This window comes from Coregonus clupeaformis, chromosome 23 (genome assembly GCF_020615455.1).
Source record: "Coregonus clupeaformis isolate EN_2021a chromosome 23, ASM2061545v1, whole genome shotgun sequence".
NCBI classification, from domain to species: domain Eukaryota; kingdom Metazoa; phylum Chordata; class Actinopteri; order Salmoniformes; family Salmonidae; genus Coregonus; species Coregonus clupeaformis.
The window spans coordinates 41,733,818-41,746,098 of NC_059214.1; the positions used below are offsets into that span (position 1 = coordinate 41,733,818).

The 12,281-nt window shown below is 44.6% G+C and overlaps 1 protein-coding gene across 1 annotated transcript in view; it reads right to left on the minus strand.

Annotated features, from left to right (window-relative positions):
- The window catches only part of tsc22d1 (TSC22 domain family, member 1), an 85,186-nt gene extending 75,170 nt beyond the window's left edge, over window positions 1-10,016 (minus strand). The window contains exon 1 of the mRNA XM_041844579.2: window positions 6,595-10,016. Within this exon, the coding sequence (XP_041700513.1) occupies window positions 6,595-9,284 (2,690 nt within the window). The 5' untranslated portion in view covers window positions 9,285-10,016. The remainder of the gene's footprint in view (window positions 1-6,594) is intronic.
- Window positions 10,017-12,281: the final 2,265 nt, after the last annotated feature.

Below are 12,281 nucleotides of genomic sequence, written 5' to 3' on the forward strand. Positions count from 1 at the left end.
GTGGAGGGCACTGTATATATATATATATATATATATATATTTTTTTTTTTCATACTGGTCCCCCGTGGGAAACGAACCCACAACCCTGGCGTTGCAAACGCCATGCTCTATCAACTGAGCTACATCCCTGCCGGCCATTCCCTGCAGTGCCTTAGACCACTGCGGTAGATTATCTGACACTGAAGAAGAAGATCTCATTATTACTGAAACAGGATACAAGTGGAAAATATAAAGATCCAGTCCATTTACAAAATTGGAGGCCCCTTACACTTCAGTGTTGCAAAAATCCTAGCAAAATGTATAGCGCATAGAATTAAAAAGGTATTGTCGGATATTATTAATTCTAATCAGACAGGTTTTTTACATGGAAGATACATTGGAGATAATATAAGGCAAGTATTGGAAACAATAGAACACTATTGAAAATATGGGAAACCAGGCCTGCTATTCTTAGCAGACTTCAAAAAGGTATTTGATAAAATTCGACTGGGGTTTATATATAAATGCCTGGAGCATTTCAATTTTGGAGAATCTCTTATAAAATGGGTCAAAATCATGTATAGTAACCCTAGGTGTAAAATAGTAAATAATGGCTATTTCTCAGAAAGTTTTAAACTGTCAAGAGGAGTGAAACAAGGTTGTCCACTATCGGCATATCTATTTATTGTGGCCATCGAGATGTTAGCTATTAAAATCAGATCCAATAATAATATCAGAGGATTAGAAATACAGGGCTTAAAAACAAAGGTGTCATTGTACGCTGATGATTCATGTTATCTTTTAAATCCACAACTAGAATCCCTCCACAGCCTCATAGAGGATCTAGATATATTTTCTAACCTCTCTGGATTACAACCAAATTATGACAAATGTACTATATTACATATTGGATCACTAAAAAAATACACTTTTTACATTACCATGTAGTTTACCAATAAAATGGTCTGATGGTGATGTGGATATACTCGGAATACATATCCCAAAGGAAATAAATGATCTCACTTCAATACATTTTTATAGAAAGTTAGCAAAAATAGATAAGATCTTACTACCATGGAAAGGAAAATACCTGTCAATTTGTGGAAAAATCACCCTGATTAACTCTTTAGTATTATCCCAGTTTACCTATTTGCTTATGGTCTTGTCTACGCCTAGCGAACAGTTTTTTAAATTATATGAGAAAAAAATATTCAATTTTATTTGGAACGGCAAGCCAGACAAAATTAAAAGGGCATATTTATATAATGAATTTGAATGAGGACAGAAATTATTAAATATTAAAGCATTAGACCTATCACTAAAAGCTTCAGGTCATACAAAAGTTATACTTAAACCCGAACTGGTTCTCAAGCAAATTAGTAAGATTGTCTCACCCACTGTTCAAGAAAGGCCTTTTTCCCTTTATTCAGATTACAACAACTCATTTGCAGTTATTTGAAAAGGAAATCATCTCCCAAATATCACTATTTCTAAAACAAGCCATATAAAGTTGGTTGCAATTTCAATTTAATCCTCCAGAAACGACAGAACAAATAATGCAACCAATATTGTGGTTAAATTCAAATATTCTAATTGACAAAAAAAGGTATAATCTTCATAAATGATATCATCGGTAGGACTGGTGGAGTTGTCGCACATGCAGCTAACAAAAACATATGGAAATGTCTGCTCTATCCAAAATTACAACCAAATAATTGCAGCCTTCCCGCAAAAGTGGAAGAGGAAAGTGGAAGGGGGAGAAAGTAAGGAACTTGTCTGTCGTCCTTGCATTAAAGAACATAATTGGTTAAGGAAAACTGTGATATACTTTTTTATTTATCAGTTTCACTTAAGGACCAAAGGATTGACAGCCGTCCCATATAGATTGCAAAATAGTTGGGAAGAGATCTTTGACGTACCGATCCCATAGTGTTTATGAACTGACACGCAAAACGACACCGGATTCAAAAATGAGAATCTTTCAATTTAAATTATTATATAAAATTCTTGCTACCAATAGAATGTTATTTATATGGGGGATACAATCTTCCCAGCTCTGCAGATTTTGCTGTGAAGAGACAGAATCATTAGATCATTTGTTTTGGTTCTGTCCATCTGTAGCTTGTTTTTGGACACAGGTCCAGGAATGGCTAAAGGATTGCAATATTTACCTGGAGCTAACCTTGCAGATAGCATTACTGGGTGATCTGAAAAGTCATAGTCAATCAATCAATAATATAATAATACTTTTAGCAAAAATGTTTATTTTTAATTCACAATCTGTAGAAGCAATGAGAATAGAAAGGTTCAGAACTTTTGTAAAACATCACAGTACGGTTGAAATATATATGGCAAATAGAAATCCTATATGGATGGTGTTAAGAGATAGATGGGAGGTATTGAATAGAGTTGAAGGATGGGACTAATAACCAATAACAACAAATAATAACAAAGATAGCTAATAATGTAAGCATACTGTGTCCATAATAAGTATATACGTTGTATGTTGGGAGCTTATGGGAAAGAGCACAGTTAGAAAGATATGGCATATAGAAGCAAACCGGATGGACATCATCGGAGAGGTTGAGAGTAGAAGTTGTTCAGGAGCAAAAAATAATAAATAAAAAAGTATATATATATATATATATATATATATATATATATAATAGAATTAATGTAAAATTAACTCTGTCTATAAGGTGTAGATAGTAAGTATAGATCGGAAGTAGAGGCCTGGGCATTGTTGTTCACTAATTTACTCCAAGTAGGGAAAGGATGGCGGGGTTGAAAAGTAATAAAGGGGAGTATATATATATATAAAACATGGGGGATTGGAAGTGATGCAGACAATTACATTGATAGAAGATACAATCTATCTGCAATATTAAGCTGATCCATCCCCCCGATTAAAAAAATAAAAAAAAATAAAAAAAATATCTGACAAAAAAAAATAATACAATTTACAAAAAAATTAAATACCAAATAAAAAAATACATTTCTAAAAACCTGTTTTTGATTTGTCATTATGGGGTATTGTGTGTAGATTGATAAGGGGAAAATAAACAATTTAATCCATTTTAGAATAAGGCTGTAAAGTAACAAAATGTGGAAAAAGTCAAGGGGTCTGAATACATGGTATATTTGAAAATGTGAATATTTTCCTTATTGTTGTTTTTGTGTGTAGCCAAGCCTTCCTTTCAAAGTGGCTATTCATATTTTACCCTAAGACTTTGAGATACAGACTTTTGTCGATGTGTCTGTTCTCCCAAAAATGCCTGTCCAAACTAACAACATTACAATTCAGTGAGTTTTTATCATTATGTCCTACATCATCAGAGTTTGGGCTGTTAATGTGAAAAAAAACCTCCTGGCCCTAATAAAGAGATGCAAATCAGTGAAATTGAGAAATCTGCCAGCACAAGGAGAATTATTGGCAAGGGACCAGAGCAGTGGGTTCTTGCAGGGTTTGCAAACGAAGATGCTAACGTGATGAAACCTTAGGCCTATGTGTTTTGGGGATCCAACTAAACAGAAAACGACGTCAGCAATATGACTCAATATACCTTGCATTTCAGGGCTGAAAAAATCTGACCGCTATCAGCATTACAAGAACGAAAGGTAAAACGATGCAAGGCATGATGTCAATTAGCCTAGTACAATAGAGGCCCAACTTCAGAAGGCAGTCATTAGTTATCCATCTCCTAACACTAAGGTCTCGATCACACCGACAGCGTCATTGCGCAAAATGGTAACCGCATCTGGATATGTGTGCAACAAAAGTTCAACATTTCTGTCAAGCTGTCTACACATACAGTTTAATGCACACGTTCGATAAATCCAACGTATGCACCACACAGAACGCACTGTAACTGCCTCTGCAACGTAATGCTGCAAGGCAAATTCAGAGTTCAATTGGAAATGAATGTACTTCTTTTGTACCAAAACGCAATGAAGCTGTCAGTGTGATCGAGGTGTAACACCCTGGTTGAGTGTGCAGCATAGCGGCGTGTGTAATGAGGGGTTAACACAGAGTAAGCATTCATTAATTCCTGCTGCCTGCCTGTGCTGATGAACTCTGACAGTGGAGCTGCCTGGGCTGTTTAGGTGTGTCACTGACACAGCCACTCATCATCATCATCATCATATCCTACTGACATCTGCTACAGCACGCTCTGTCAGGTACTGAAAAAACTAGGTCTATACATCTACATGTTACAAACATCAATTATCATACTACCCCCATTTGCAGAACATTTAATTGTACTTCTTGTCACAAACTAATAGATTATCCTGAGGTGGCTAAGGCTAAACTCAATACAAGTCAATGTCATACAGAAGGTAAACCACTGGCTAGGAGGCTAATTCACCAAGATGATCTGCTCATTTGTGAAGGGCTTTGGGCTGCGAGCTCAAACACTGCATTTATTAAAGACTGTAATCCACATTATCCTCCTAGATTATACATTCCTCAGAGTACATCATCATGTGACAACAGCAGCCATCCCTCAGCTCCAATATCGCTACGGCTAAGTGGCAAAGACCGCCATATGACCACGTCTAGCTGGCTGTAGAATATTCAAAATGAGAAACAAAGTTCTTGTTGGTCCATATCCCTGGTTCACTACACTTTGTCTAAAACATGCTCTACACGCTGGCTTTAAGATCACATGGTGGCACCATATTCCAACACCATCACATGAGAGCCAGTTCTAGACAAAATAGAGGTTTAAGAAGGTTAGTAACCTAAACGCTGATAACTTTCTGCTGCAAAGGCAAGCACATTACAATTCCTTCCCCACTAACCTCAAATACTGATTTCTAAACATATTAGAGTGAAATTCCATTGGCTTTCCCTTACATTCATAGCACTGCCAAAGCATTACATCCGTCTCAACAATTTAACAGTTCATTCTTCAGCATAACATAAGAAGTTTCCTATAGTACTGCTGCATCCACCTGCATTATACCACCTCTAGGCCTGTGTCAGATCATTAAATGTGTATGAAACCTAAACCCCCTTTCCAGTGCAGTAAAACAAAGTGCTGAGTGTATAGGGCAATCCAGCCTCTCTATTTTTCCCCTCCTCATCTGCACAGATCGGAAAAGGTGAAAACAACATGGTAGAAGAAGAAATACTGCTCTGTGCAGCAGACAGGGATGGATCAATCTGTCTGTGATGCATGTCTGTCAAAAGCTGACACGACTTGGGCAGTTTGTGTGTGTGTGTACCTATGTGTGTGTTAGGGGTGTGAACGTTTAAACTAAATTGGGATCCTTAACATTAAGAAACATTTTGTGGTGGTTTTCCACCACAAAATTAAAATCACAGTGCAGCTGGCTCGCCTGCTCTCTCTTCGCTAATGAGTGAGTGTGTGTTCAGCCTTCAGTCTGTTGCATGTAAAATATCCTAGCCTATTAATTGATGATAGGCTATGCTTTATTGAAGTTGAGACAACGCAAGCCAAGAAACTGCGAAATACAGCATTCCTGGTGGCCGAACCCTCTCTCTCCATCCCTCGCTAGCTCACTATGAAAGATGCGAGTGTTTGTGTTCTCTGAAGTACTGCAATTAATCAGTCTCCTCCGTTCCAAAAATACTGAATCTTAAGAGTCGATTCCTAGCAGAAGATGCGTTTTCTTTATACTAAATGTCTTGGTAAGTTACGGTATTTAACAAACTTTAAAAGTACTTTTTTAGGATAGAGTGGTCGAGATTATTTGATTGAAAATTCTGGCCGCCTAGTGATGGACGTTAGTCCCGCTTCAGAAGCAGAATCCTTTACAGATAAGTTAAATGCCGTTCAGTGGCGCTTCTAAACTATCTCCAGAGAAGGTTTTGTGTCGGCATTTAAAAAGCAGTAGTGTACCCTTACAGACAAACATGCCGTAGCTGAGGCGCTTTCAAGGGTACATGACTGCCCGGCCCTAGCGTTCGTACATACCTAATAGGACCATTATTCTGCACTGTGAATAGAAAAACTGAAATTGGTGGGGTTTTTTTTACATCAAGCAAAATTGTCAATTTGTCACATCCCTAGTCTGTGTGTTTTAAATGCAGAGTCACTGCAGTCTGAAGTAAACAAAATGTCACTTCCAGCTAAGCATGCCCTGTCTAGTGTCTAAGGAGGAGGAGAGGCAGAGTAGCATAGAGCGCTCTCAGACAGTGAGAGTGCACACATGGTTTTGTCTGCCATCTCACATACACACTGTCTGGCATCCCACTCACCCACACACGGTGCTGCCGTGGCGACCTGGATTTACCCAAACCAAACAACCACCAGGCACTCAGCAGGCTGCATCACTCCACTAGGAAGAAACCCCCCCGCCCCCTCGAAGGCTAGAATGCAAGGTCATGTTCAGGACACTGTGTTTTAAGGCCAACGCTGACTAAACATTTCATGGTCTAAATGCCATTCAGCACATCAGATCCAACATTAGGGAAGGAATTTTAAAAGCAGTATGCTGAAGGTAGAAAGGAGACAAAATGGGACCATCTCTTCAGTGATATTGTCTATCAGCAGACCTACTAGTGTAGGGCCTACTGTCACTTTTATACCCCAAAAATCAATAAATAGATCAAAAACATATACTAAAAGGCACTGATTTGGGACTCACCCATCATCGTCGCTGTCCATGGCTTTGAAGAGTCCAGCGGAGGAGGTTAAGGCACTGACCGCCGTGGCGGCGGCAGCGTTACTTTCGGTCCCCAGCCCCAGGCCTGTGCCCGTCGCAGAGCCACCCTCCACAGCCAGCTTGGGCAGGGCCTGGGCCAGCAGGGCAGACTGGTGCTGGAAAAGCAGGCGCTGGGCATCCTCCAGCTGGGTGGTGGTGAAGGAGGGCAGGCTGGCGTATAGGGCACTGGCCTGGGAAGCCACAGCCTGGGTGTGGGCTTGGGCACTGCTGAAGTCCTGGAGCATGCTGACCTGGGGATGAGACTGGGCCAGTCCACCGCCGTTCTGGGGCTGGGGGTCGCTCTGGGGGTTAGGAGGAAGCACATTGGAGACTAGGCAGCCCTGATTAGGGGGGAAAGTGTTGGACAGCTGGGTGGCAAGTCCTTGGGCTTGGCTTGGGAATGACTGCTGTTGTTGCTGATGTTGGTGGTCCAGGGGGAGAGTATGTCCTTGTGGCTGCTGCCCAAACCCGGTCACTCCTCCTGGGCCCATCTGAGGCATTAACCCCCCTCCTATAGCAGAGGCCTGGATTGAGGACTGCTGGGGCTGCTGTTGGACGAGACCCTGGGGTTGGAGCTGGGGCACGGAGCCAACCACCTGCTGCTGCGAGACTCCCATCATCTGCCCGGGTCCAGGCAGGGTCTGCGGGACAGCAGGTTGGGGTAGGCCTGCCTGGGGCTGGGGGTAGTCTGGAGGCATGCCCCCTCCCTCGCTCAGCCTGTGCGCTAGGGCTACCTCGGGAGGCGCAGAAGCCTGCTGGGTAAGAGCATAGCCCATCTGCTGCTGGGACACCCCCACTAGGCCCTGAGCTGAGCCTGGGGCCGGGATCGAGGCTGCCTGGGCGTAGGTGAGCGGCTGCTGGGGCATAGGAGTGGTAGGGTGGCCTATGGTGGTCTGGAGGCCTGCCATGTTGATGGGGGCAGGCTGGTGAATGCTGGCAGGGACTGAGGGAGCCACGGTGGTCAGCAGGTGAGACTGGGGGTGGGACAACCCCATGGGGAAACCTGGGTGGGAGGTCTGGAAGGCCTGAGGGGGGTTGGCGTAGTCCTGGTAGTGAGGGTGGGGCTGGAGTAATGGGGGGCCTCCAGCCTCTCCACTGCCCACACTCTCTATGTAGTGACTCAGTGTGCTGGTCACTGAACTCCCACTGGTGCCCTCCCTCTCCGACCCCCCTTTCACACTCTCAGGCCCACACGGCCGCATGCTCTCCACAACCCGGCCACTAGGGGCAGTAGCCTCAGAGGACATGGGGGCAGGGGCCGAAGCTGGGGTCTCCTTGTCATAGTACTCAGCACATGTCCATCTGCCCTTTTTAAATGGCTCTGAGCTGGAGTCAAGCTTGACCACTCTGAAACGGGAGCTGGTGGTGGCAGGAGCTGGGGTTGGGGCTGGCTGAGAGGAGGGGACAGAGGCTAGAGCCATGCCCGAGGAGCTCATCCCTGGCTGGGGCATGGCAGCTCCTCCACCCTGTGTGCCACTGGAGGGCCCCAACACCACAGAGGCACTGGCAGCAGCAGAAGGCATAGTGACGCTCGAGTTCACAGTTCCAGAGCTTTGGTGTTGGATCGGATTGACATTGGTGTTGCCAAAGTTACTCCCCATCGAACCTCCAACCCCCCCACCGCTACTCATCACACTAGGGGGGAAGCCACCACCACTGCTGCTAGCACTGGTGCTAACACCTCCCATCACAGGCACATTGGAAGAACTGTACATATTCACATTACAAACATTGCTGGTCAGGGGATTAGCTATGCTAACGGTAGCTACCACAGCAGAGCTGTGCATTCCAGGGAGAGAGACAGCTGCTACAGGCTGAGTAGCAACACTGGCAGAACCCACTGAAACATTCTCTAGAGGGACATCCATGGTAGAAGGTATCTTTAGGGCACCCCCAGCCCCTCCAGGGGTGGGGGTAGAGTGGGGGGCAGAGGAAGGAGGCTGAGCCAGGGCCTGCTGAGGATGATTATGTTGCCCCTGGTGATGATGGTAGTGGTGCACATTTCCGTTCACCATCCCTCCGGGCTGGGGTCCCTGGGGTAAGGAGTGGGGGGGCTGGTTGGGGGAGATGGCCCCGGGGGTGTCCGCCTCATGGAAGTTATTCAGCGTCTCCTCCGAGGAGCTCCTTGCGCCCCCGGCCATGTCATTGGCCCTGGAGAGGGAGACATCCAGGATCTCTGAAGAGGACAGATCCTCTGTATGAGACTCATCCAGATCATCATAGCTCTCTGTGTCCTCTGCTATGCTGTTGTTGGTGCTCACAGAGATCTGGGCTGGAGTCACACTGGTGATCTGGAAACCGCTCTTCTTCTTCATCAGCTGAGACCCAGAGGAGGGAGCCTGGGGCTGGGGCTGTGGCGGGGGCTGGGAGTGCAGGTTCAGGCTGTGGGGAGGGTGCTGAGGCCCGGGGGAGGATGATCCAACAGGGGGTTGAGACTGCATCAAGAGGGGGGATTGGTAGTCTTCAATGGGAACGTGGCTTTTGCTAACAGCAGAACTAGTCGGTGTTGACAACGTGGGAACACTCCCGGCGCCGGTGTTAATGTTACTAACGTTACCCCTTCTAGGAAAATTCGCCGGGTGCGCCATCTTTCTGACGCTGCCAGAGTCTCCTGCAGAATGAGGATGGTGCATTTTGAAAGATTCCAGGGTTTACGTTACACTTCGTTAGGGCCGCCGTTTTGACAAAGACTGATATTTAACAATATATCAACCGACAATAAATAATCCGTCTGAAAGACAAGGTCAAATTATTTAGCTTTTTGGATTATCTAAACGTCTCCCCTCGTGACGGAGAATGCTCGCGTTTGACAATCAGTTGACGAGCCGAAATGCTAACAAGCTAACTAGCTAGTTAGCTAGTCTAACATCCGCGTTTGGGCTTGCTAGCCAGTTACAGACGCGTATGTTCTCACATACAAGCCAACATTTCGTCGTTTAATATATTATCTCAATAGGTAAAATAAATTGTTATAACACAAACTGAGTAAGCAGTACACATCCAAAACGAGAGCTGATACAGAAGTGCAACGTTAACTCCATCACTATCCACACACTGTGGTGAGTTGCATTATTGAATTTCTCAGAAGCAAAAAATGAAAACAAGCAATCCTTTACCGATATAATGTTGTCCTTAGGAGAATATATCCACTTAATTGTCTCGCAAAACGGGTTAATCCATTCTGAAAAGTCTTTGTTATAGCTAGCTAGTCCAATGTTTGCTGTATCACTCCCTCTTCCAAAAGCTATCCACAGCCAGTCCGCCTTCTTGTTCTTGCACTGTGGCTCGAGCCGTTGGAGTGTGACGGGAGGAGGCTTTCTACATAGTTACCACAGCCACAACGTTAAAATTGGCTATATCGTAAAAATTCATGAAAACAAAAAAGCTTTTTGGTCTTAATTTAAGGTTAGGGTTAGGCATAATATTAGCAGTGTGGTTGAAGTTAGGGTTAGGTTTAAAATCGGAAGACAATTTGTAGAAATGGGCGTGGTTTATGAATTTGTGGCTGTGGTAACTAGTGACGACCGAGGAGGAGAGAACTTGCTAACATGGCGACCGCGCATGCTCTCTGACGCCCAGACAAGCTAGACAAAAAGCAGTCTGGAGAGAAGAGGATGAGGAACAACAGGGGAGAGGCAGGCAACGGACAAAAAAAGAGTTTCAGTAGGCCTAAAATACCAAGGGACAGAGACAGTGGGGCAAAACGACTCTTACAGCATATTCCCATTCCTTTACCCTTGTGCAACTCAACTGGATAAAATCATGTGCTTGCAGCTTGTCATGATTTCAAATAGGCTTATGAGAGATGGATAGGGAAATGTGTTATGGGTGTCATAATGCCAATCACATAATTTTCATGAACAGTAGACAAGAGTATCAACATGGTGCGATAAATCACTCAAAAAGTGTATGTTCCATCAGCCATATTGTTATGTCGTTTTCATAGGGCCTCAGAGTTCTGTTTTACCTTTAACTTCTAACAAAAACAACAAAATGAAATGTTTTGGTCTGAACAAAACTCTAACAACACAAACAACAAGATCAGTTGTGTGTTTTTATTGTGAAACAAAGGCATGCAGAGAGGTACTGGACTATTCTGCAGACAGAATGGAGCGGCCAGACGTGTTCACTGCACTGACGATTATTCTACATGCATGTATTGTGTGTGTGTGTGTTTATTGTGGTGGGTACTCCAGGTCAAAAACCCCTCCCGTCGCCAGGAAGTGTGTTCTGGATGTGTACACTGTACCTCCACCTCCCTGTATTCTGGTGCCTTCTGTTTTATCAGTGTGGGCTGCCATGGAGACCAGACCTACCTGTTGTTGGGAATGTCTTAGTGTATAACAGCAGATAGTCTGGTACCATCTGAATGTGCTTTGTTTGGCCAACTTCTCTGACTATCGTTGTCATGACATACTCCTCTCCTCCTATTCTCTCTTCTCTTCTCCTCTCATCCTATTTCCTCTACTCTCCTCTCACCTCCTCCCATCCCTGACTAATTTGCTCAGTCACAGACACCAGCTAGTTAATTAAAACACCAGAAGGCCCTCAGGACTCTTACACTCAGGACTGTTACACTCAGGTGGGACGCTGTATGGTGAGAGGAGTTAGGGAGAGAGAGGGATGTGTTTGTGGAGAGGAGAGAGGAAGATTAAGTGAGTGAATGAAATAGAGAGAGAATCAGAGAGAGCGACTATGGGGGAGATAGACAGTACAGAGAGAGAGCAATAGACGATTGAATTGAGAGCGAGTGAGAGCATGTGCCCATTGTGGGTGACTGGCAGGGAGACAGGCAGCAGCAGGCTGTGACCAGACCATGCAGGCAGACAGATTGCGCTCATCCATACAAATGACGGAGGGAGAGAGAGCCAGCGAGAAGCGAGCGCGATGTAAGCGTCTGGTGCAGTCAGCAGCTTTAAATCACTCTGGCACTCCACAACAAAACACACTGAGCACTATTGTCCTGCCGTAACAATAATGCTCAATTTATACACCCGGCACGGCTGTCATTTTGTAAACACTCATTTCTTTGATGGGAATGACAAAAAAATCTTTCCCACCTCGTCTTTGGTTTTCACATCCAGAGGCGGTGCTCGTCACTTCCTCTTGAACATGCAATGAGGGAGAGCTCGGTTTGTTGTTTTGGGAAGTCTATTGAAAAAGTTTGGTTACTAGCTATCTACCTTTTGAATTTGGATCCCGCGACGCGGTTGGCATCAGTTGCTGGGACCGCTACTATCTGTCCAGTGATCCTGCTGACCAAGGCCGGGTCTGAGGAGCTGTTTGGCGTAACAGCTAGCCTAGCTGCTAGCTAGCAGCCTATCAAGCTAGCTGGGTTTTCTTGTGGGCTTGAACGCAGCCCGCAACGTGGTTAGCCATTGTGGCTGGGACCTCAGGGGTCAGCTTTAGCTGTAGTCGGACAACTGTACTGTTTAATCTCAGGGGGCAGCTCTAGCTGTAGTCGGCCAACTTTACTTGGCTGTAGGGCATGGAGTTCATCCCGGCTGTATGTTATCAAGGTCTCTGCATTATCCGAGTGTTTGGTACACTCTACAGTCTCTAAACTCACTGCAGCTAACAACAGTGTAAACAAATACTTCCAGTACTCCATCTTCTTAGTGCCGTCGGTA